The sequence below is a fragment of the Oncorhynchus gorbuscha genome, linkage group LG10, assembly GCF_021184085.1.
Source record: "Oncorhynchus gorbuscha isolate QuinsamMale2020 ecotype Even-year linkage group LG10, OgorEven_v1.0, whole genome shotgun sequence".
NCBI classification, from domain to species: domain Eukaryota; kingdom Metazoa; phylum Chordata; class Actinopteri; order Salmoniformes; family Salmonidae; genus Oncorhynchus; species Oncorhynchus gorbuscha.
In genome coordinates this window covers 36,054,217-36,080,916 of record NC_060182.1, presented here as the reverse complement: position 1 = coordinate 36,080,916, position 26,700 = coordinate 36,054,217, and the positions used below count along the sequence as shown (strand labels likewise).

Sequence of the window (26,700 nt, the reverse complement as noted above, 5' to 3'; positions counted from 1 at the left end):
GTAGGGAGGGCAGGGGAGAGATAGGGGAAGAGGTAGGGGAGGGCAAGGGAGAGGTAGTGGAAGAGGTAGGGGAGGGCAGGTGAGAGGTAGGGGAAGAGGTAGGGGAGGGCAGGGGAAGAGGTAGGGGAGGGCAGGTGAGAGGTAGGGGAGGGCAGGGGGAGAGGTAGGGGAAGAGATAGGGGAGGGCAAGGGAGAGGTAGGGGGAGAGGGAAGCTCCATCTCTGTCAGAGAGCATGGTGAAGACCACTGTGCAGCGAGGCCCACAGGCACACACATACGCACACACACGTAAATACTCAATAACCTCTCTGACAACCCCACTACTGAAACAGACACCCCCTTGGAGACAAAGCTGAGAAAAACAGACATGTTTGCTCACCAAAAACAATATATTGTTTTGTGTGCACAACTGCACATCTAGTCCTCTTTCTCTCTCTACCTCTCTCTCTCTCTCTCTCTCTCTCTCTCTCTCTCTCTCTCTCTCTCTCTCTACCTCTCTCTCTCTACCTCTCTCTCTCTACCTCTCTCTCTTACCTCTCTCTCCCTACCTCTCTCTCTCCCTCTCTCTCTCTCCCTACCTCTCTCTCTCCCTCTCTCTCTCTCTACCTCTCTCTCTTTACCTCTCTCTCTCTACCTCTCTCTCTCTACCTCTCTCTCTCTACCTCTCTCTCTCTACCTCTCTCTCTCTCTCTACCTCTCTCTCTCTCTCCCTCTCTCTCTCTCTCTCTCTCTACCTCTCTCTCTACCTCTCTCTCCCTACCTCTCTCTCTACCTATCTCTCTCTCTCTCTACCTCTCTCTCCCTACCTCTCTCTCTCCCTACCTCTCTCTCTCCCCCTCTCTCTCTCTCTCTCTCTCTCTCTCTCTCTCTCTCTACCTCTCTCTCTTTACCTCTCTCTGTTTACCTCTCTCTCTCTACCTCTCTCTCTCTCTACCTCTCTCTCTCCCTCTCTCTCTACCTCTCTCTCTCCCTACCTCTCTCTCTCCCTACCTCTCTCTCTCTCTACCTCTCTCTCCCTACCTCTCTCTCTCTCTCCCTACCTCTCTCTCCCTCTCTCTCTCTCCCTACCTCTCTCTCCCTCCCTCTCTCTCTCTCTCTCTCTACCTCTCTCTCCCTACCTCTCTCTCTCCCTACCTCTCTCTCTCCCTACCTCTCTCTCTCTCTCTCCCTCTCTCTCTCTCTCTACCTCTCTCTCTTTACCTCTCTCTATTTACCTCTCTCTCTCTCTCTCTCTCTACCTTTCTCTCTACCTCTCTCTCTTTACCTCTCTCTCTTTACCACTCTCTCTCTACCTCTCTCTCTACTTCTCTCTTTACCTCTCTCTCTCTCTCTAGCTCTCTTGTCTCATCATAACGCTACACACTGAAAAACGCTGATGTACAAACACATTGATTTACTCACGCGGTAATGGGTTCTAAATAATGCAACACAGGGGTTTGAACAGGTTCAGAGAACAGAACTGAAAACCGGAAAATAATGTAATTATTCAAGGAACAGAAACGGAACAGGAACGAAAGCGATCCATACTGTTCCGGAAAATAACTGTCATTTTAACAGCATGGGAACCGGTTAATAACGGTCTTTTACGTTCCAAGCATTTTTTTCTAGTCACCCCCAAAAAACAACACAAAACGCCTATGCAAAGCCCTCAGTCTGTCACTCAGAAACATATTCTAGTTTCTGCCTGCCAGCTGAAAGTCTTTGCCAGTGTGTGTAGATGTTTAGGCTACTTGCCCGTCCCCCTTTGGAAGCATCGGTTACTGACTGTGCTGACGTTACCATCGGTTACTGACTGTACCATAGGTTACTGACTGTACCATAGGTTACTGACTGTACCATAGGTTACTGACTGTACCATAGGTTACTGACTGTACCATAGGTTACTGACTCTACTGATGTTACCATAGGTTACTGACTGTGCTGACGTTACCATAGGTTACTACTGTACTGACGTTACCATAGGTTACTACTGTACTGACGTTACCATAGGTTACTGACTCTACTGATGTTACCATAGGTTACTGACTCTACTGATGTTACTATAGGTTACTGACTCTACTGACGTTACCATAGGTTACTGACTGTACTGATGTTACCATAGGTTACTGACTCTACTGACGTTACCATAGGTTACTGACTGTACTGATGTTACCATAGGTTACTGACTGTACTGATGTTACCATAGGTTACTGACTCTACTGATGTTACCATAGGTTACTGACTGTACTGACGTTACCATAGGTTACTACTGTACTGACGTTACCATAGGTTACTGACTCTACTGATGTTACCATAGGTTACTGACTCTACTGACGTTACCATAGGTTACTGACTGTACTGACGTTACCATAGGTTACTACTGTACTGACGTTACCATAGGTTACTGACTCTACTGATGTTACCATAGGTTACTGACTCTACTGATGTTACCATAGGTTACTGACTCTACTGATGTTACCATAGGTTACTGACTCTACTGACGTTACCATAGGTTACTGACTCTACTGATGTTACCATAGGTTACTGACTCTACTGATGTTACCATAGGCTACTGACTCTACTGATGTTACCATAGGCTACTGACTCTACTGATGTTACCATAGGTTACTGACTCTACTGATGTTACCATAGGTTACTGACTCTACTGATGTTACCATAGGTTACTGACTGTACTGACGTTACCATAGGTTACTGACGTTACCATAGGTTACTGACTGTTCTGATGTTACCATAGGTTACTACTGTACTGACGTTACTATAGGTTACTGACTCTACTGATGTTACCATAGGTTACTGACTGTACTGACGTTACCATAGGTTACTGACTGTACTGACGTTACCATAGGTTACTGACTGTACTGAAGTTACCATAGGTTACTGACTGTACTGACGTTACTATAGGTTACTGACTGTACTGATGTTACCATAGGTTACTGACTCTATTGACATTTCCATAGGTTACTGACTGTACTGACATTACCATAGGTTACTGACGTTACCATAGGTTACTGACTCTACTGATGTTACCATAGGCTACTGACTCTACTGATGTTACCATAGGCTACTGACTCTACTGATGTTACCATAGGTTACTGACTCTACTGACGTTACCATAGGCTACTCACTGTACTGACGTTACCATAGGTTACTGACTTTACTGACGTTACCATAGGTTACTGACGTTACCATAGGTTACTGACTGTTCTGATGTTACCATAGGTTACTGACTCTATTGACATTTCCATAGGTTACTGACTGTACTGACGTTACCATAGGTTACTGACGTTACCATAGGTTACTGACTCTACTGACGTTATCATAGGTTACTGACTGTACTGATGTTACTATAGGTTACTGACTGTACTGACGTTACCATAGGTTACTGACTGTACTGATGTTACCATAGGTTACTGACTCTACTGATGTTACCATAGGTTACTGACTGTACTGACGTTACTATAGGTTACTGACTGTACTGATGTTACCATAGGTTACTGACTCTATTGAAATTTCCATAGGTTACTGACTGTACTGATGTTACCATAGGTTACTGACTGTACTGACGTTACCATAGGTTACTGACGTTACCATAGGTTACTGACTCTACTGACGTTATCATAGGTTACTGACTGTACTGATGTTACTATAGGTTACTGACTGTACTGACGTTACCATAGGTTACTGACTGTACTGACGTTACCATAGGTTACTGACTGTACTGACGTTACCATAGGTTACTGACTCTACTGACGTTACCATAGGTTACTGACTCTACTGACGTTACCATAGGTTACTGACTGTACTGATGTTACCATAGGTTACTGACTCTACTGACATTACCATAGGTTACTGACTGTACTGACTTTACCATAGGTTACTGACTCTACTAACGTTACCATAGGTTACTGACTCTACTGACGTTACCATAGGTTACTGACTGTACTGACTTTACCATAGGTTACTGACTCTACTGACGTTACCATAGGTTACTGACTGTACTGATGTTACTATAGGTTACTGACTGTATTGATGTTACCATAGGTTACTGACTGTACTGATGTTACCATAGGTTACTGACTGGTGCCACTCTGCAAACAAAAGGTTGTTAGCTAGCTAGCTTAAAGGACATCGAAAACTCCTCCACAGAAGCCGCTCCTACTCGGTATAATTCTACACCCTAATTTGGATAATGCATGTCCTAACAAGATGCCCAGGGCTTCCCCACCTGCACAATTTCAGTCACATCTTGTGCCATAGGCTGCATGTAAACAACTAGCTTGCCTGCTCTGTCCACACTGATTGGTGAAGTAATTTAATGAGCTATACAAATACAAATATAAATGCAACATGCGGCAACTTCAACTATTTTACTAAGTTACAATTCATATAAGGAAATCAGTCAATTGAAATAAAATTCATTAGGCCCTAATCTATTATTTCACATGACTGGGCAGGGGCACAGCCATGGGTTGGCCTGGGAGGGCATAGGCCCACCCCCATGGGAGCCAGGCACACCCACCGGGGAGTCAGGTCCAGCCAATCAGAATGCATTTTTTTCTCCAACAAAAGGGCTTTATTACAGACAGAAATACTCCTCAGTTTCATCAGCTGTCCTGGTGGCTGGTCTTAGACGATCCAGCAGGAGAAAAAGGCCTGATGTGGAGGCCCTGGGCTGATACACGTATCTGCGAGTTGTGAGGCCAGCTGGACGTACTGCTAAATTATCTAAAGCAACGTTGGAGGTGGCTTATGGTAGAGAAATAAACCAGAGCAGGCAGAAAGCAGGTCCCCTCATCTCCCCTCCCAGTCTCTCCATTGCATACCGTCGCCACTGTGGGCTCTCCTCTCCTTTCTTTGTTCTGTAATTCAGTCAGGGGGCTACAGTAAGAAGAGGGAATTACATAGATGGCACTCCCACGCTGTGTCCAGGACCGTCATGGCCTCCCTCTAAGATTATAGAGCAATTCTGGCATTTAGGAGGTGTACAACAGAGCAGGGTGTGTGTGTGGGTGCATCCTGACCCTCTCACTGTGACTCTCAGCATAACTCCCCTCTCTTGTCCTCGCAAGAGACAGAGGCTCAAGCGGCAGAGAAAAGCTGCGTTGTAATGGAGGGCGCGGTGGCCGCCGTCACACCGCGGCTGATTGCTACCTGGCGCCCCTCCTCTCAGTCAGTCATTCACACAGACGGAGAGAGAGACAGAAGGGGCCCCACCACACTGTTGTATGTGACCGCTGTAGTTCTGGTTCTGCTCATTCAAAGTGGTTATGAATGATGGTGCTGGAAGAAGGAGTCTCGTCTCTAAACATTAAAGCAGTTAGAGAACCAGGCCTGCCTGCCTGCCTGCCTGCCTGCCTGCCTGTCTGTCTGTCTGTCTGTCTGTCTGTCTGTCTGTCTGTCTGTCTGTCTGTCTGTCTGTCTGTCTGTCTGTCTGTCTGTCTGTCTGTCTGTCTGTCTGCCTGTCTGCCTGTCTGCCTGCCTGCCTGCCTGCCTGCCTGTCTGTCTGCCTGCCTGCCTGTCTGCCTGCCTGCCTGTCTGTCTGTCTGTCTGTCTGTCTGTCTGTCTGTCTGTCTGTCTGCCTGCCTGTCTGCCTGTCTGCCTGTCTGCCTGTCTCCGTGGACCCTGCATCTGCCTCTGCCTGTCTTCCTCTGACACTGTAACCAGTAATGAGAACCATTCTCCAGTCTGCATGTGAAGAGTTAATAACACAGCCGCCCATCAACAGGCTTGATGGAGAGGGAGGGTGTGTGTTTGTGAGGAGGGAGCCTCCCCGGCACGCTTAGGGTTGTCTGACGGTGAGGGGGGTATTGATTTAGACAGACTAGCCAGACAGAGAAGGGCATTCTGGTGTAGCAGAGAGGGGTGTCAGTGTGTGTGTGTGTGTGTGTGTGTGTGTGTGTGTGTGTGTGTGTGTGTGTGTGTGTGTGTGTGTGTGTGTGTGTGTGTGTGTGTGTGTGTGTGTGTGTGTGTGTGTGTGTGTGTGTGTGTGTGTGTGTGTGTGTGTGTGTGTGTGTGTGTGTGTGTGTGTGTGTGTGTGTGCGTGTCAGTGTGTGTGTGCCAGTGTGCCAGTGTGTGTCAGTGTTATTTTCAGATATATTACCGTCTTTGTTGACACGTCTGCCTTCGTGTGTGTATGTGCGTGTTTGTTTGTTCTTTGTCTCTGTGTGGCTCCCTCCTCCACGGTGATGGTGTACATACAGATGGTGGGTTTGGCTGCACCCCACTGCTCTGGTGGCTAGCTGGGATGTGGGGCTTTGGGTTGGGGTGTGTGTGGAGGGCTGGGGTGAGGTGTGGGGCTGTGGTGCGGAGAGCAGCAGGATGTGAGGATGAGGGCAGCGAGGGATGGGAGGGAGGGGTGGGGTGTTAGTAGAGGGGGATTGACAACTGAACAGGCTCAGGTGGCACAGAGATATTCTACTCAGATCCCTCCACAATACCCCTGTCTCTCTCTTTCCCTGTCTCTCTCTTTCCCTGTCTCTCTCTTTCCCAGTCTCTCTCTTTCCCTGTCTCTCTCTTTCCCTGTCTCTCTCTTTCCCAGTCTCTCTCTTTCCCTGTCTCTCTCTTTCCCTGTCTCTCTCTTTCCCTGTCTCTCTCTTTCCCGGTCTCTCTCTTTCCCGGTCTCTCTCTTTCCCGGTCTCTCTCTTTCCCTGTCTCTCTCTTTCCCTGTCTCTCTCTTTCCCGGTCTCTCTCTTTCCCAGTCTCTCTCTTTCCCAGTCTCTCTCTTTCCCTGTCTCTCTCTTTCCCGGTCTCTCTCTTTCCCTGTCTCTCTCTTTCCCGGTCTCTCTCTTTCCCAGTCTCTCTCTTTCCCGGTCTCTCTCTTTCCCGGTCTCTCTCTTTCCCTGTCTCTCTCTTTCCCTGTCTCTCTCTTTCCCTGTCTCTCTCTTTCCCGGTCTCTCTCTTTCCCAGTCTCTCTCTTTCCCAGTCTCTCTCTTTCCCTGTCTCTCTCTTTCCCGGTCTCTCTCTTTCCCTGTCTCTCTCTTTCCCGGTCTCTCTCTTTCCCCGTCTCTCTCTTTCCCCGTCTCTCTCTTTCCCCGTCTCTCTCTTTCCCCGTCTCTCTCTTTCCCCTCTTTCCCGGTCTCTCTATTTCCCTGTCTCTCTCTTTCCCGGTCTCTCTCTTTCCCCGTCTCTCTCTTTCCCCGTCTCTCTCTTTCCCCGTCTCTCTCTTTCCCGGTCTCTCTCTTTCCCGGTCTCTCTCTTTCCCTGTCTCTCTCTTTCCCGGTCTCTCTCTTTCCCGGTCTCTCTCTTTCCCTGTCTCTCTCTTTCCCTGTCTCTCTCTTTCCCTGTCTCTCTCTTTCCCGGTCTCTCTCTTTCCCGGTCTCTCTCTTTCCCAGTCTCTCTCTTTCCCTGTCTCTCTCTTTCCCGGTCTCTCTCTTTCCCTGTCTCTCTCTTTCCCGGTCTCTCTCTTTCCCAGTCTCTCTCTTTCCCAGTCTCTCTCTTTCCCTGTCTCTCTCTTTCCCTGTCTCTCTCTTTCCCGGTCTCTCTCTTTCCCTGTCTCTCTCTTTCCCGGTCTCTCTCTTTCCCCGTCTCTCTCTTTCCCCGTCTCTCTCTTTCCCCGTCTCTCTCTTTCCCCGTCTCTCTCTTTCCCCGTCTCTCTCTTTCCCGGTCTCTCTATTTCCCTGTCTCTCTCTTTCCCTGTCTCTCTCTTTCCCGGTCTCTCTCTTTCCCCGTCTCTCTCTTTCCCCGTCTCTCTCTTTCCCGGTCTCTCTCTTTCCCGGTCTCTCTCTTTCCCGGTCTCTCTCTTTCCCAGTCTCTCTCTTTCCCTGTCTCTCTCTTTCCCGGTCTTTCTCTTTCCCGGTCTCTCTCTTTCCCGGTCTCTCTCTTTCCCGGTCTCTCTCTTTCCCGGTCTCTCTCTTTCCATGTGTCTCTCTTTCCCGGTCTCTCTCTTTCCCTGTCTCTCTCTTTCCCTGTCTCGCTCTTTCCCGGTCTCTCTCTTTCCCGGTCTCTCTCTTTCCCGGTCTCTCTCTTTCCCGGTCTCTCTCTTTCCCAGTCTCTCTCTTTCCCGGTCTCTCTCTTTCCCAGTCTCTCTCTTTCCCTGTCTCTCTCTTTCCCGGTCTCTCTCTTTCCCGGTCTCTCTCTTTCCCAGTCTCTCTCTTTCCCAGTCTCTCTCTTTCCCTGTCTCTCTCTTTCCCTGTCTCTCTCTTTCCCGGTCTCTCTCTTTCCCTGTCTCTCTCTTTCCCGGTCTCTCTCTTTCCCGGTCTCTCTCTTTCCCGGTCTCTCTCTTTCCCTGTCTCTCTCTTTCCCGGTCTCTCTCTTTCCCTGTCTCTCTCTTTCCCTGTCTCTCTCTTTCCCTTTCTCTCTCTTTCACGTTCTCTCTCTTTCCCAGTCTCTCTCTTTCCCTGTTTCTCTCTCTTTCCCTGTTTCTCTCGTTCCCTGTTTCTCTCTTTCCCTGTTTCTCTCTTTCCCTGTTTCTCTCTTTCCCTGTCTCTCTCTTTCCCTGTCTCTCTCTTTCCCTGTCTCTCTCTTTCCCAGTCTCTCTCTTTCCATGTCTCTCTCTTTCCCGGTCTCTCTCTTTCCCTGTCTCTCTCTTTCCCGGTCTCTCTCTTTTCCAGTCTCTCTCTTTCCCTTTCTCTCTCTTTCGTTCTCTCTCCCAATTCAATTCAATAGTTTTATTGGTATGGGAAACGTATGTTTACATTGGCAAAGCAAGTGAAGTAGATAATAAACAAAAGTGAAATAAACAATCAGAAATTAACAGTAAACGTTACACTCACAAAAGTTTAAAAGGAATAGACATTTCAAATGTTATATTACAGATATGTACAGTGTTGCAACTATGTGCAAATAGTTGAAGTACAAGAGGGAAAATAAATAAGCATAAATATGGGTTGTATTTACAATGGTGTTTGTTCTTCATTGGTTGCCCTTTTTTTGTGGCAACAGGTCACCTATGATGGAACACTATGGTATTTCACCTAATAGATATGAGAGTTCATCAAAACTGCATTTGTTTTCAAATTCTTCATGGGTCTGAGGGAAATATGTGTCTCTAACATAACATAAATAACATAACATAACATAAATAACATAACATAAAATAGGTGCTGTGATTTGTTGAACTTAACTGACATTACAAAAAGCCACATCAGTTGGCATCACTACATGGTCCTTCTGTAGCTCAGTTGGTAGAGCATGGCGCTTGTAACGCCAGGGTAGTGGGTTCGATCCCCGGGACCACCCATACGTAGAATGTATGCACACATGACTGTAAGTCGCTTTGGATAAAAGCGTCTGCTAAATGGCATATATTATTATTATATTAGGGAAATAGTGTCTCTAACATGGTCATACATTTGGAAGGAGATTAGGAAGTCCAGCCCAGTCTCCAACTCATCACCCCCCCCTCTCTATTTCTCTCTCTCTGTGTGCTAGGACTCTGACCAGTACGACAACTGGGTGTGTTTCCTACAACCACGTGTATGACTCTCTTAATTCACTATTATACCATGGAATGCTGGGGAATATAGGAACATGTGTGTGTGGTGGTAAAGAGAGAGAGAGATAGAGAAAAAAAATAGAAAGTCCCCCAGTCTCTTTGTTTGATGAGGTGTTATAAGGAGAGAACATAATGAGATGAAACCCTCGCTCTCTCTCTCCCATCCTGCTCTCGGGACTGTTTCCTCAGTAGAACTGTTTACTAACCAGGGCAAGTTACTAGCTTTAGATACCGCAGGGTGCAAAATGCAAGATAAACATTCCCTCTCAGAAGAATTGATTTAGCCGATTATATGTAGTACAGTAGGCTACAGGTATGATGGGCGACAGGTAGCCTAGTGGATAAGAGCAAAAGGTCACGAGTTCGAATCCCTGAGCTGGCTAGGTGTAAATCTGTCGTTATGCCCTTGAGCAAGGCACTTGACCCTAATCGCTCCTGTAAGTCGCTCTGGATAAGAGCGTCTGCTAAATGACTAAAATGTCAATGAGGTCTGAAACTCACAAGGCTTTGCTACAGCAGGCTGAAACCACACAGTATGGAGCTGACGCTCTTCCTCTACCACAAAACCCTCACAGCAGGATTCTAACTGAACATCTCTCCACCACATCCATCATCCTGTGGCCCTTTCAATTACACAACTCTGATCTTGTCAGGACCAAATATCTCGCTGCACTCTGGTCCTGCCGTTATCAAATATCCCATTTACAAGTGCAGAGCTAATATTTCACCAGGCTGTCTGCCTCTCTGTGGCTCTGCTTTAAATCACCGGCCTTATCTACTCCATACTCCTTCTCATATTATTTGTCCTACATTTTGCATGGCGTATACGATGTGATATACAGTGATCCACATTCATCTTTTATCTGTGAGGGTATGCATAAGTACCTGCGTCGACGACTGTGAGAATGCGTGTTCTCTCTAGGCTCTCCCTGCATGAGGCCGGCTCAGCACTGAGCTCTCCTCTAGTGACTTCCATTAACCAGCCTCCGGCTGTTCCTTATACCGCTAGCTATTACACTGGAATTACTGCTGCATAGGGACACAACACACACACACACATGAGCACACACACACACACGCATAGTCAAATACACATGGTCTTCGGCTGTCCCCGTAGGAGAACCCGTTTTGGTTCCAGGCAAAACCCTTTTTGCTCCCAGGTAAAACCATTTTTGGTTCAATGTAGAACCAACTGTGGGAAGGGTTCTACTTGGAACCCAAAAGGGTTCTACCTGGAACCAACAAAGGTTCTTCAAAGGGTTCTCCCATGGGGACAGCCGAAGAACCCTTTGAGGTTCTAGATAGCACCTTTTATTCTAAGAGTGTGTAGATATGAATGCCACATGAATTACACATATGGAATTTGATGCATCGTTTTCTCTTTATTTAACCAGCCCACCACCCACCACCCACCACCCACCACCCACCCGCCCTTCGTTCACACGATATTTCATGACCCTAAACACGCCCGGCGGATATAACCGCGGAGACAGAGGGTTATGAGTCAACTAACACTAACACACACGCCCGCACACACACACAACACAGACACACTGACTGATTTGCATCCTATCAAACAGCACCTGTCTGCCAATAACATGTGGACCTGCCAATCAGGGGGTCTAGAGGAGATGCAGGCAGAATGGAGGGATATTGCCTGTAGCCACTCTGCAGCTCTCTACTCTCTACACAAACTGCACATTAGCATATCAATAAAAACATGACTTACCTCACACTTTCCCAGGGTTGGTTAACTCCTGATATTCCTCAGGTCTCAACCGAAAGAGGTAAATCCGCTTTTCGTTTTAATGCACCCCACTGCTTGAACAATTTGCAGATTCTTATTCAAATTGGATGTTCTGGTGCCGCTCAGGCAGTTTAGAGCGTTTCTCAGTTTCGCAGAGAAATGTAACTGTTGTTTTTGATTGTGTTTTGCGTATTTTGTGTGTGTATTTTAACATGTATTTATGCATGCGTAGTTTTAAATGAGCACATGGTATCTTGATGTGTATTGTGTACACAGCCTTCCCCTGGAAATGAGACTCTCGGTCTCAGTGTTGACTCCCTGTTAAAACAAAGGTTCAATCATAAACAGGCCTCTATAGGAACACGCTACGTTACTGCGACAAAGCACTATGAGAAGCCTTCTGTATTTCTCCTCGGCTTGGAAAGAAGAGAGTGGAGACTTCAGACTGAACGGACAACACTGAACAGGACAGAACATGTAGACTCAGTTCATCAAGCACTACAGAACTGGCTGACAGCTCTGTCAGAGTGGTGAGAGAGAGAGAGAGATGAGAGAGAGAGACGGCGAGAGAGGCACCGTGGGATGAGTCCTCCCTGCGGTCCTGTTCTGATAGAGGGGAGTAAGAGAGGAGAGAGTAATGTCCGATGAGATAGAGAGAGGGAGGAAGAGGAGAGAGTAAAGTCAGATGAGATAGAGAGAGGGAGGAAGAGGAGAGAGTAATGTCCGATGAGATAGAGAGACGGAGGAAGAGGAGAGAGTAAAGTCCGATGAGATAGAGAGAGGGAGGAAGAGGAGAGAGTAAAGTCCGATGAGATAGAGAGAGGGAGGAAGAGGAGATAGTAAAGTCAGATGAGATAGAGAGAGGGAGGAAGAGGAGAGAGTAAAGTCCGATGAGATAGAGAGAGGGAGGAAGAGGAGAGAGTAAAGTCAGATGAGATAGAGAGAGGGAGGAAGAGGAGAGAGTAAAGTCAGATGAGACAGAGAGAGGGAGGAAGAGGAGAGAGTAAAGTCAGATGAGACAGAGAGAGGGAGGAAGAGGAGAGAGTAAAATCAGATGAGATAGAGAGAGGGAGGAAGAGGAGAGGAAGAGGAGAGAGTAAAGTCAGATGAGATCGAGAGAGGGAGGAAGAGTAGAGAGTAAAGTCAGATGAGATCGAGAGAGGGAGGAAGAGGAGAGGAAGAGGAGAGAGTAAAGTCAGATGAGATCGAGAGAGGGAGGAAGAGGAGAGAGTAAGTCAGATGAGATAGAGAGAGGGAGGAAGAGGAGAGGAAGAGGAGAGAGTAAAGTCAGATGAGATCGAGAGAGGGAGGAAGAGTAGGGGAAGAGGAGAGAGTAAAGTCAGATGAGAGGGAGGAAGAGGCGGGAGTAAAGTCAGATGAGATCGAGAGAGGGAGAGGGAGGAAGAGGAGGGAGGGAGGGAGAGAGACGGAGAGAAATAATCGAGGGGGACTGGGCTGTTGTTTCTCGCTTCTAGCTGCTGCTGTATTCTGGGTAGAATAAGGTCAGAGCCGTCACCACCACTGTGTTCAGCAGGAAAACGATCAACTCTCACAGCGCTCTGTGTTTCCCACTGCAGCACAACCATTTGGAGACCAGACACACAGCATATGATAATAACAATTTGGTGGGCGCTTATATTTGTCCTATTTCACACATGTACAAGTGTGTATTATATGCATGTGTGAATTGGAGATATGATGCAGTTCTAGTAGCTTGTCGTCCTGCGCCAGGCAGCCCACGGTTACAGGAAAGCAGGGCAACGGGCAGGCAGGACCGTACCGGACCTCCCACTAGCCTGCCAAACCAGACCAAACGAACCCAAGGCCTGCTCAGCGCATGCACACACACACCTAGTACGCACACACACCTTTAGGCCTTTTCAGGCCCAGACACACCTGTAGCGTTGGCCGGGCGAGACTACTTCGTTTCAATTCAGTTTCAGTCTTTATTAGTCGTTTGTACAGGATACACATGGTGTACACCGACCACTCTCTCTCTCCTCTACAACTATAGCATTCTCCAGAGCCTCAGGGCTAAGACACCCGCTGGGAGATATTTCAAGAGCACTGAAGTTGTTGTTGTTATTGTCCACACTCACAACAGAGGAGGAGAGAGTCATTATGCATTGCAGACTGTAGCTGTAGACAGACAGAGAGACAGAGAGAGAGGGGCAGGCTGGGGAATATGACTGGCTTTGAGCACATAGAGAAAGAGAGAGAGAAACAGCGAGAGAGAGAGAGAGAAACAGAGCGAGAGAGAGAGCGAGCGAGAGAAAAACAGAGAGCGAGAGCGAGAGAGCGAGAAACAGAGCGAGAGAGAGAGAGAGAGAGAGAGGTATATGACTTAATAAAATGTATGTACACAGAAAACAAGTGTACAATAAAAATCAAAAAAACAAAGAACATAATTATTTTCACAATGTCGAGGTGTGAGACAAGGCTGCAGTTTGAGTCCAAATCTTTTCAACATTTATATCAATGAATTAGCAGACATGTTGGACCATTCTCCAGCCCCAGGACAGCACTCAGAAGTGAAATACCTGCTATATGCTGATGACTTGGAATTTCTATCACCAACCAAAGAAGGTCTTCAATATTATAGAGCAATATTGCTATAATTGGGCCCTGGCAGTAAATTTCCAAAAAACGAAAATCATGATTTAAAAAAAAGCAGATCAGAAACACAAATATAAATTCACCCTGAACAACACCTTAATTGAACACACTAAAAATGACACCTACCTTGGTCTGACCATATCTGCATTGGGAAACTTTAATACGGCAGTGAATGCACTCAAATAAAAAGCCTGCAGAGCATTGTATGCATTAAAAATGAACTTATTCAAAATCAACATCCCAATTAGAATTTGTACCAAAATATTTGACAGTGTAATCCTACCTATAGCTCTTCATGGAAGTGAGGTTTGGGGGCCACTCAATAAACTGGACTTTAAAATGTGGGACAAACATCCAATTGAAGCCCTACATGCAGAATTCTGTCGGAAAATTCTACAAGTCCAGAGAAATACACCAACTAATGCATGTAGGGCAGAATTGGTCCGTTTTCCAGTAATAATGAAAATACAGAAAATATCATTAAAATGTTGGCTACATCTAAATTCAAGTCCAAATTCAAGTCTGTAATTTAAAGCACTTCAAACCCAAGAGCTGAGCCCAGACAAGAGCCCTCTCAGCCAGCTGGTGTTGGACCTCACCAACCAAGTTGACACCAGCACTGCTTCAAAAGAAAGAATTCCAATAACAAAATCATGAACCAATCAAAGGACTCATATTTACAACATTGGAAAAACGAAACAAAATCCCAAAGCTGACTAAATTGCTATCTGACCCTAAACAGAGAATATGAATTGGCTGAATATCTCTACTCTGTCAGAGATACGAAGCAGAGACAGATCTTTACCAAGTACAGGCTGAGTGACCACCGATTGGCAATAGAAACCGGCAGACATAAAAAGACATGGCTACCCAAAAAAAACAGAGAGAGAGAGAGAGAGAGAGAGAGAGAGAGAGAGAGAGAGAGAGAGAGAGAGAGAGAGAGAGAGAGAGAGAGAGAGAGATGCAGACACATAACACAGCTCGACTGCCTCCTACAATTAGATGACAAACAATAATGATAGCAGCACGACATCCTCCCCTCCACCACCACTGTCTGTTGTCTTACTATCTCACCCCTGACAGGCTGAACCAACTCCAGACAGCCTGATGCCTTGAACTGGCACTCACCAACTCCCCCAGACTCTGACTGCTTTAATTAGGCTTGTAAATAATTGTTGCAATTAAAGCCTACAATTAGGATAGTGAAACGTCAGCCCGCCATTAGTGACAAGAAAGGACGCCGGAGGATTCTGTAGACGGGCTGGGAAACACACACAAAGGCTGGGTGACATGATGCAGTCACACGTACAGTCACAGGGAGATTCACATGGAGGCAGGGATGACGACTGATGACAGAGTAACATCTCAATTAGCGTTCCTCTCTGATTGTCCTGCCAGACCTGCTCTGCTCTGCTCCTGAGCCCTCTACACATCAGAGAGAGAGAGGGAGAGAGAGAGAGAGAGAGAAGAAAACGAGATAAAATCCATTCTTTTTCACAGTGAGTAAGAAAAAAGCCAAGTAAGAATATCGAGTAAAGATGCTGTGCTTTGCACCTAATCACCTAATCAGTGTAGAGGAAGAAATACATTTCTGGATATTTGGGGCCTGAAACAAGTTCAAGCACATTTGGGTACTCTTTCTCTCCACGATCATGGACAACGATGTGTCTGATGTCTCTGATAGTGAACGATCAACTGACCACACTAGACATGCAGACTTCATACCATCTAGCTACAGGTCATTCCTTGTAAGGTCATCATCCACAGTGTAGTGGGGCGGCAGCTAGCCTAGTGGTTAGAGGGTTGGGCCACTAACCGAAAAGGTTGCTGGATTGAATCCCAGAGCAGACAAGGTACAAATCTGTTGCTCTGAGCAAGGCAGTTAACCCACTGTTCCCCGGGCAACGTGGATGTGGATTATTAAGGCCTCTCTGATTCAGAGGGGTTGAATGCGTTAGACACATTTCAGTTGAAGGCATTCAGTTGTACAACTGACTAGGTACCTCCCTTTAGTAAGAGAAAGAAAGAGGGATGGAGGTGGTATAGATGTCAGTCTAGCCTGGTTCCATGGCAGAAATAAGCTAAAGAGGGGTCAGAAGAACCCGGTATAAATCAGCAACACGTCAAACCAGTCAAATGTAGCTAAGGCTGTCCCAGCGACTTCTAACCGATTTAACGACTTCCCTGTTTGTGTGTATGTGTGTGTGCCCGCTCGGCTGAGCTTCCTGTGCTGCTTGCGGCTCCGTGTGTGTGCGCACCCGTCACTTGTGCCCCTTCCCCCGTCCGACGGTCCTCCCCCGCCTCTCTGTCCTCCCCTGCCTCACGGTCCTCCCCCGCCTCACGGTCCTTCCCCGCCTCACGGTCCTCCCCAGCCTCGCGGTCCTCCCCCGCCTCACGGTCCTTCCCCGCCTCACAGTCCTCCCCTGCCTCACCTCAGGTCCTCCCCCGCCTCTCGGTCCTCCCCCGCCTCTCGGTCCTCCCCCGCCTCTCTGTCCTCCCCCGCCTCACGGTCCTCCCCGCCTCACGGTCCTTCCCCGCCTCACAGTCCTCCCCCGCCTCTCGGTCCTTCCCCGCCTCACAGTCCTCCCCCGCCTCTCGGTCCTCTCCAGCCTCACGGTCCTCCCCCTGCCTGAATGATCTGAATTTATTCTTTGTCCTCCCCAGCCTCTCTGTTTTTTTCGTGTCCTCCCCCTGCCTCACGGTCCTCCCCCGCCTCACGGTCCTCCCCCGCCTCACGGAATCCTCCCCCTATTTTAGCCTCACGGTCCTCTCCAGCCTCACGGTCCTCCCCAGCCTCGCATGGTCCACCCCCACCCTCGCATGGTCCACTCTATTGACTCCCCACCCTGGCAGCCTCGCTATTGACTCCTCCCCCTCTATTGCCTCACGGTCCTCCCCCGCCTCCCTGGCGGTCCCCCCCACCTGGCATGGTCCTCCCCCACCTGGCATGGGACCTCCTCCCCCCACCTCACGGTCCTTCCCAGCCTCCCTGGCAGTCCTCCCCCGCCTCAGACAGTCCTCCCCCTCCTGACAATATCAGTCCTCCCCATGCCTCACAGTCCTCCCCCATGCCTCTCGGTCCTCCCAGACCACCTCTCGGATCCTCCCCAGCCTCGGCATGGTCCTCCCCAGACAGCCTCCCTGGCGGTCCTCCCCTAATACAAGCCTCACGGTCCTCTCAGCCTCCACGGTCCTCTCAGACAGCCTCCCGGTCCTCCCCTAATATCAGTCTCTCGGTCCTCTCCAGCCTCACGGTCCCCCCCCACTGCTGCAGCAGTGAGTGATCTGAATTTATTCTTTGTTGTTAAATGACACCACAGGCTAAATAAAAATACATTTAAAAAAAGTTATTTTCTAAAAAGTGTATTTTTATTTTTTATACCTTACTCTGTTTTTTCTGTGTGGTTTAATTATTTAATTGGTTTCTTTTTGTTCTCCTTCAAATGTATCATTGAGAGACTGAAGGACAGCATGATCATAACACATAGTACCGGTCAAAAGTTTAGACACACCGACTCAATCCAGGGGTTTTCTATATTTTTACTATCTCCTACATTGTAGAATAATAGTGAAGACATCACAACTATGAAATAACACATATGGAATCAAGTAGTAACCAAAAAAGTGTTAAACAAAACTAAATCTATTTTAGATTCTTCAAAGTAGACAGCTTTTGCCTTGATGACAACTTTGATATCAGACAGACCACCCTGGCATGGGACCTCCTCTATTGACTAATATCAGACAGACCACCCTGGCATGGGACCTCCTCTATTGACTAATATCAGACAGACCACCCTGGCATGGGACCTCCTCTATTGACTAATACAAGACAGACCACCCTGGCATGGGACCTCCTCTATTGACTAATACAAGACAGACCACCCTGGCATGGGACCTCCTCTATTGACTATGGGACCTCCTCTATTGACTAATACAAGACAGACCACCCTGGCATGGGACCTCCTCTATTGACTAATATCAGACAGACCACCCTGGCATGGGACCTCCTCTATTGACTAATACAAGACAGACCACCCTGGCATGGGACCTCCTCTATTGACTAATACAAGACAGACCACCCTGGCATGGGACCTCCTCTATTGACTAATATCAGACAGACCACCCTGGCATGGGACCTCCTCTATTGACTAATACAAGACAGACCACCCTGGCATGGGACCTCCTCTATTGACTAATATCAGACAGACCACCCTGGCATGGGACCTCCTCTATTGACTAATATCAGACAGACCACCCTGGCATGGGACCTCCTCTATTGACTAATATCAGACAGACCACCCTGGCATGGGATCTCCTCTATTGACTAATATCAGACAGACCACCCTGGCATGGGACCTCCTCTATTGACTAATATCAGACAGACCACCCTGGCATGGGACCTCCTCTATTGACTAATACAAGACAGACCACCCTGGCATGGGACCTCTATTGACTAATATCAGACAGACCACCCTGGCCTCTATTGACTAATACAAGACAGACCACCCTGGCATGGGATCTCCTCTATTGACTAATATCAGACAGACCACCCTGGCATGGGACCTCCTCTATTGACTAATATCAGACAGACCACCCTGGCATGGGACCTCCTCTATTGACTAATACAAGACAGACCACCCTGGCATGGGACCTCCTCTATTGACTAATATCAGACAGACCACCCTGGCATGGGATCTCCTCTATTGACTAATATCAGACAGACCACCCTGGCATGGGACCTCCTCTATTGACTAATATCAGACAGACCACCCGGGCATGGGACCTCCTCTATTGACTAATACAAGACAGACCACCCTGGCATGGGACCTCCTCTATTGACTAATATCAGACAGACCACCCTGGCATGGGACCTCCTCTATTGACTAATATCAGACAGACCACTCTAGCATGGGACCTCCTCTATTGACTAATACAAGACAGACCACCCTGGCATGGGACCTCCTCTATTGACTAATATCAGACAGACCACCCTGGCATGGGACCTCCTCTATTGACTAATATCAGACAGACCAACCGGGCATGGGACCTCCTCTATTGACTAATACCAGACAGACCACCCTGGCATGGGACCTCCTCTATTGACTAATATCAGACAGACCAACCGGGCATGGGACCTCCTCTATTGACTAATATCAGACAGACCACCCTGGCATGGGATCTCCTCTATTGACTAATATCAGACAGACCACCCGGGCATGGGACCTCCTCTATTGACTAATATCAGACAGACCACCCTGGCATGGGACCTCCTCTATTGACTAATATCAGACAGACCACTCTAGCATGGGACCTCCTCTATTGACTAATACAAGACAGACCACCCTGGCATGGGACCTCCTCTATTGAATAATATCAGACAGACCACCCTGGCATGGGACCTCCTCTATTGACTAATATCAGACAGACCACCCTGGCATGGGACCTCCTCTATTGACTAATACAAGACAGACCACCCTGGCATGGGACCTCCTCTATTGACTAATACAAGACAGACCACCCTGGCATGGGACCTCCTCTATTGACTAATATCAGACAGACCACCCTGGCATGGGATCTCCTCTATTGACTAATATCAGACAGACCACCCTGGCATGGGACCTCCTCTATTGACTAATACAAGACAGACCACCCTGGCATGGGATCTCCTCTATTGACTAATATCAGACAGACCACCCTGGCATGGGACCTCCTCTATTGACTAATACAAGACAGACCACCCTGGCATGGGATCTCCTCTATTGACTAATACAAGACAGACCACCCTGGCATGGGACCACCTCTATTGACTAATAACAGACAGACCACCCTGGCATGGGACCTCCTCTATTGACTAATAACAGACAGACCACCCTGGCATGGGACCTCCTCTATTGACTAATACAAGACAGACCACCCTGGCATGGGACCTCCTCTATTGACTAATACAAGACAGACCACCCTGGCATGGGACCTCCTCTATTGACTAATACAAGACAGACCACCCTGGCATGGGACCTCCTCTATTGACTAATACAAGACAGACCACCCTGGCATGGGACCGCCTCTATTGACTAATACCAGACAGACCACCTTGGCATGGGACCGTCTTCAGCTGTACGGACGGAGCAGCCGTGGCCATCCACCGAGTAGTCTTTCATTGACCTGAGCTTAGTGGAGAGGGTGGGGGTGTGGGGGGTGAGGAACAGGGCAAAGGGGAAGCAGAAGAGGGGAGAAGGGGGAGACTGTGACCTCTGTGAGCCCTGCGCCCTCCGAATAATTCATGCGTTGATGAGGGCTGACAGGACGTGTGCTGCTATCAAATAATGAGGTTAGGATTGGACCATGGTTCCAGGGCACACATGCTGATTAACACTAATCCTGGCTTAAATCAATTAACAATGCATACCCGGGGATTTATGCTAATGAGCTAGCTGCTTTGTTAGCAGGGGTGAAGGAACTTGGTGACCGTGGCGTTCACACGTCAGACAGAGGAACGTGGCAGGAACATGGCTAACAAGACGAGGAGTGGCCTCTCGAAATCGAGAGTAGAAACACACATATGGCGTGTAAACACACTCAGCATGCACACACACACACACACACACACACACACACACACACACACACACACACACACACACACACACACACACACACACACACACACACACACACACACACACACACACACACACACACACACACACACACACACACACACACACACAGCCGTTAGTCATACACATGGATGCCACGCATCTCGTGACCCAATCAGCAGCCACCATCCCTAGGCTGACCCTGTCATGTGACCCCTGTGGTTTGATATACAATCTCAGTTAGCCTCTGACCCTCCATCCCCTGACCTAGCCGACCAGAGAGAGCACAGACACTCTCAGTCTCACACACACACACACACACACACACACACACACACACACACACACACACACACACACACACACACACACACACACACACACACACACACACACACACACACACACACACACACACACACACACACTGCTGCAGGTTGCAGTGAGCAGTTAGTCGGGGGGATTGAAAATGATTTCTATTGAATGAGATGCTAAATGGCTTCATCAATAAGGTGGGATGGCTGTATTGATGGGCATTTATCCTGGTTTGTCCAGGTGTCAATATCATGGGAAGTTGTCAGCCGGTCGGCCCTCACCCCTGCGGCAGCCAACCTGACCCCAGTACAGCCCTAACATAGCTAACATCTCAGATGAAGGATGATGCCACTTTATTAGGGACTGTTGTAGGAACAACTGACTGGCTGGCTGGCTGGCTTAACTGCTATAATGTAGTATAGTGTAGAGTAATGTAGTATAGTGTAGTGCAGTTTATTATAGTGTAGTGTAGTGTAGTGTAGTCTAGTCTAGTCTAGTGTAGTGTAGTGTAGTGTAGTGTAGTGTAGTCTAGTCTAGTCTAGTGTAGTGTAGTGTAGTGTAGTGTAGTACAGTGTAGTCTAGTACAGTGTAGTCTAGTGTAGGCTAGTGTGGTGTAGTCTAGTACAGTGTTGTCTAGTGTAGTGTAGTCTAGTACAGTGTAGTCTAGTACAGTGTTGTCTAGTGTAGTGTTGTCTAGTGTAGTGTAGTCTAGTCTAGTCTAGTACAGTGTAGTCTAGTGTGGTGTAGTCTAGTACAGTGTAGTCTAGTCTAGTGTAGTCTAGTCTAGTATAGTGTAGTCTAGTGTGGTGTAGTCTAGTACAGTATTGTCTAGTCTAGTGTAGTGTAGTCTAGTGTTGTCTAGTGTGGTGTAGTCTAGTGTAGTCAGTATTGTGTAGTCTAGTGTAGTGTAGTCTAGTGTTGTCTAGTGTAGTGGAGTGTAGTCTAGTGTAGTCTCGTGTAGTCTAGTGTAGTGTAGTCTGGTGTAGTGTGGTGTTGTGTAGTGTGGTCTAGTGTAGTATAGTGTAGGGTAGTCTACAGTAGTCCAGTCTAGTCCAGTGTAGTGTGGTGTAGTCTAGTGTAGGGTATAGCGTAGTGTTGTGTAGTGTAGTGTAATGTAGTGTAGTGTGTCCCATACACATATGTTGTAAACAGAGGAGTACTAGTTGGGGTGACTCACCTCTCCTCAGTCTTGTACTGCCCATACGTGGATGTGTTGCGTGAACCATCAAGGCTCAACTGCTTCAGATAGAGCTCTTTGTCCTTACCCCTTCTTCCATAAAAACACAGCCGCATGTATTTCATGGTCGCATGGCATCATATATGGCGTTTCATTGTCAAATGTGTTGTGTCGTGTAAAGCCCATTTAAAACCAATGCAAACTCTAATATGGCTGTATGATTCCTGGTACTTAAATCACCATGGCTAGAAAACCCAACCATGTATGGACACAATTGAGGGATTAAGAATTCATTCATGAACCACTACAGGGATAGGATGCAGCCTCACGGCTCCTATTCAAAAGACACTAACAGGGAATGACTGATGTGACTCTTTTTTTTGGACACATATATATTATATACAGTGCATTTGGAAAGTTTTTAGACCCCTTAACTTTTTCCACATTTTGTTACGTTACAGCCTTATTCTAAAAAAGGATTACATCGTCGTCCCCCCTCATCAATCTGTACACAATATCCCATAATAATAATAAAGCAAAAACATTTATAAATTATTCAGACCCTTTACTCAGTACTTTGTTGAAGAACCTTTGGCAGTGATTACAGCCTCGCATCTTCTTTGGTATGACACTACAAGCTTGGCACATCTGTATTTGGGGAGTTTCTCTAACTCTTCTCTGCAGATCCTCTCAAGTTCTGTCAGGTTGGATGGGGGGCGTAACTGCACAGATATTTTCAGGCCTCTCAAGAAATGTTTGATTTGGGCCTCCCGGGTGGCGCAGTGGTCTAAAGCACTGCAGTGCAGTGCTAGCTGTGCCACCAGAGACTCTGGGTTCGCGCCCAGGCTCTGTCGCAGCCGGCCGCGACCGGGAGGTCCGTGGAGTGACGCACAACTGGCCTAGCGTCGTCCGGGTTAGGGAGGGTTTGGCCGGTAGGGATATCCTTGTCTCATTGTGCACCAGCGACTCCTGTGGCGGGCCGGGCGCAGTGCACGCTAACCAGGTTGCCAGGTGCACAGTGTTTCGTCCGACACATTGGTGCAGCTGGCTTCCGGGTTGGATGCGCGCTGTGTTAAGAAGTAGTTCGGCTTGGTTGGGTTGTGTTTCGGAGGACTCTGGCTGGGCCACTCAAGGACATTCAGAGACTCCTACGTTGTCTCCCTGTTGGAAGGGCAACATTTACCCCAGTCTGAGGTCCTGAGTGCACTGGAGCAGGTTTTCATCAATAATCTCTCTGTACTTTGCTCCGTTCATCTTTCCCTCGATTATGACTAGTCTCCCAGAAAAACATCCTCACAGCATGATGCTGCCACCACCATGCTTCACTGTAGGGATGGTGCCAGGTTTCCTCCAGACTTGGCATTCAGGCCTAAGATTTCAATCGACGTTTCATCTTGTTTCTCATTGTCTGAGAGTCCTTTAAGTGCCTTTTGGCAAACTCCAAGGCCTATGCCTTTTACTGAGCAATGGCTTCCATCTGGCCACTCTACCATTGATTGGTGGAGTGCTGCAGAGATGGTTGTCCTTCTGGAAGGTTCTCCCATCTCCGCAGAGGAACACTGGAGCTCTCAGAACGACCATCAGGTTAAAGGCCCTTCTCCCCCGATTGCTCAGTTTGTCCATGCGGCCAGTTCTAGGAAGATTCTTGGTGGTTCCAAACTTCTTCCATTTAAGAACGATGGAGGCCACTGTGTTCTTGGGGACCTTCAATGCTGCAGACATTTTGTTTTGGAACCTTTCCCCAGTTCTGTGCCTCGACACAATCCTGTCTCGGAGCTCTACGGAAAATTCCTTCGACCTCATGGCTTGGTTTTTTCTCTGACATGCACTGTTAATTGTGGGACCTTATATAGACAGGTGTGTGCCTTTCCAAATCATGTCCAATCAATTTAATTTACCACAGATGGACTCCAATCAAGTTGTAGAAACATCTCAAGGATGATCAATGGAAACAGGATAACACCTGATCTCAATTTCCAGTATCATAGCAAAGGGTGTGAATACTTATGTAAATAAGGTATGTGACTTCTTTGCAAGCTTGTAGCGTCATACCCAAGTAGACTCAAGGCTGTAATCGCTGCCAAAGGTTCTTCAATAAAGTACTGAGTAAAGGGTATGAATACTTATGTAAATATAATATTTCAGTTATAATTTAAAAAAATACATAGAATAGAAAAACAACCGTTTTTGCTTTGTCATTATGGGGTATTGTGTGTAGATTGATCAGTAACAATTTTTATGCCATCAATTTTAGAATAAGGCAGTAACGTAACAAAATGTGGAAAAAGTCAAGGGCTCTGAATACTTTCCAAATGCACTGTAAGAGCCTTATGTGGCTAGGTCACTGGAACAATCTGAAAAGAGGCTTGATGATTTCAACACATTCCATTCCAGGGTCCTTTGATTCTATCCTGAAAGCAGCCGTCTGATTGTTCAACCCCTCTATTCTTGTGGTGAGAGCCTATTTAATGGCAGTTTTTGTACGGGGCCGGCAGGGTGACAGTGATGTGTGAGAGCCACGAGAGATCAGGGTCAACGGTCAAAACCCTCTACTTGTTCCCTTTCTGTGGCTAAAACAGCTGCCTCCTAACATGGCTGCCTTCAGGTCAGAGCAGGGTCACGGGACGGAGATGGACAAGACCGGGTTGGAGGAGAGTGTGGAAGGGGCACTTGACTACAAACTCCGAGAAAGTGAGCGTGAGAGAGAGGAAGGAGAGGGCCAGTAGAGCGAAAGGAGAACGTGAATGGAGGGATAGAGGGAGAAGGAAAGACAGAGAGACCATTAACCACCAGTCTTTTGTCCTGCTGCCATCTTGACATCACTCACTATTCTTTGCCCTCTTTTGTTGGTCATTATTTGTTCAACTTTTCCCAGACTTCCCCTATCGCCCTACTGTATGTGCAGGTCATTGTTCCTGTTCTTGAATGCTCCAGAATGCAGGAGTCACACTGAGCTAACATTCCAGACCTCAGGTCCTCTTCATGGAGCTGCTGTCTGAAGAGGAGTTTAAAATAGAGTGGCTCGTTTTAAAGGCCAAGTCTAGTAGAGGAGGGAGGAGATAGAGGAGAGGTGGAGAGAGAGAGAGAGCAAGGGAGAGAGGAGAGAACGAGAGAGAGAGAGGGAAAGAGAGAGAGAGAGAGTTGAGAGGGGGGAGAGAGAGCTCTTAAGAGAATATTAATGTTGCTTTGTTCTCATTAATCACATCCTCCTGTTCCATTTTGTTCCTGAGTTCTGCACGCACGCACACACACACACACACGCACGCACACACACACACACACACACACACACACACACACGCACACGCACACGCGCGCACACCCACATGCGCACACGCACAAAGTGCACCCCTCCCTCCCTCTCTAATGGCTGTGAGCCAATCCAATCTGCATGTGGTCTATATGGTGTAAACCTGGGAAACAAAAGACTCTCCAGGAACAGTGCTGCTTTACGAACTAGATTGGGCTCTGCTCTGCAACATCAGCCCTGCCTCTGCAGGATCACACCAGCCTAATATCAGCTCTTCTCCAGACGGTGTTTGCCCATTAACACATGAAATCACACTGTCATATGCACCAAGGTCTGGCATTCTAATGATCCAGTGGTGTGTCACCCAATCTAAGCCTGGCAGCAGAAGGTGTGAATAAATCCTATTTCCAATTTCTCCCGTCTTGATAACCGCTGAACCCATTTCCTCCGAATGTCTTTACGCTGCTTAAACAAAGGTAAAGAAGAGTGGGGGGTTTGGGGATATGGGATAGAGGGTGGATCGGGGGGGCATTGAGCCCAAAATCCTACAAAAATAAATAAATATACAAGGGAAATCATGCATGGATTTCAAATTTCACAGCTGAGCACTTGGGAGAAATTGCCAAGCTTGAAAAAAAATGTAGGAGTATTTTCTTTGCAAATGATCTCTGAGCTGTAATGTTGCCGATGTTACATGGTATGATGGGGGGGGGGGCATTCCCTGCTAAAGAGACTGTTCTAGAGTGACAGAGACAGCAGCACGTCTGTATGTGGCTGTAAAGAGGGGGGTGAGGATAGACAGAATCTAGCCTGTTAAAGGCTAGTGTGTTATACAGGCCAGCTAGGTCTCTGTGGGTTAGTCACACCACTGGGACTCTCACACTCCTCTTCATTCAGAGGTGGACAAAAGAAAGCTGCTATTTCACTGGAACGAGCGTGAGTGTTAAGTGTACCTTTGGCAAACATCCTAAAACATCATAAAGTCAACACCTGGGCCCGGATCCATAAATCGTCTCATAGCAGGAGCTGATCAGCACTAGATGCTTTGTGAATACAGGCCATGAATTATTCTCGAGCCTACGTTTGTGACCGAATACTATACCATTAAAACAACAGACTAGTTCCTCTACCGTTTGTGTGTGTGTGTGTGCCTAGTCGTGTGTGTGTGTGTGCCTAGTCGTGTGTGTGTGTGTGGGTGCCTAGTCGTGTGTGTGCGTAGTCGTGTGTGTGTGTGTGCCTAGTCGTGTGTGTGCCTAGTCGTGTTTGTGTGTGTGCCTAGTCGTGTGTGTGCGTAGTCGTGTGTGTGCCTAGTCGTGTGTTTGCCTAGTCGTGTGTGTGTGTGTGCCTAGTCGTGTTTGTGTGTGTGTGTGGGTGCCTAGTCGTGTGTGTGCGTAGTCGTGTGTGTGCCTAGTCGTGTGTTTGCCTAGTCGTGTGTGTGTGTGTGTGTGCCTAGTCGTGTGTGTGTGTGTGTGTGTCTAGTCGTGTGTGTGCCTAGTCGTGTGTGTGCCTAGTCGTGTGTGTGTGTGTGTGGGTGCCTAGTCGTGTGTGTGCGTAGTCGTGTGT

General features: G+C 47.7%; 1 protein-coding gene across 3 annotated transcripts in view; it reads right to left on the bottom strand.

Annotated features, from left to right (window-relative positions):
* The window catches only part of LOC124045985 (plexin-A2-like), a 349,620-nt gene that overhangs the window by 170,667 nt on the left and 152,253 nt on the right, over window positions 1-26,700 (bottom strand). The window contains exon 5 of one of the 3 annotated variants that reach the window (XM_046365866.1): window positions 14,691-15,221. The exons of the other annotated variants lie outside the window; for them this stretch is intronic. Coding sequence (XP_046221822.1) covers window positions 15,162-15,221 — 60 coding nt within the window. The 3' untranslated portion in view covers window positions 14,691-15,161. Of the gene's footprint in view, window positions 1-14,690; window positions 15,222-26,700 lie in introns of those variants that run through there. 3 annotated transcript variants of the gene reach the window in all.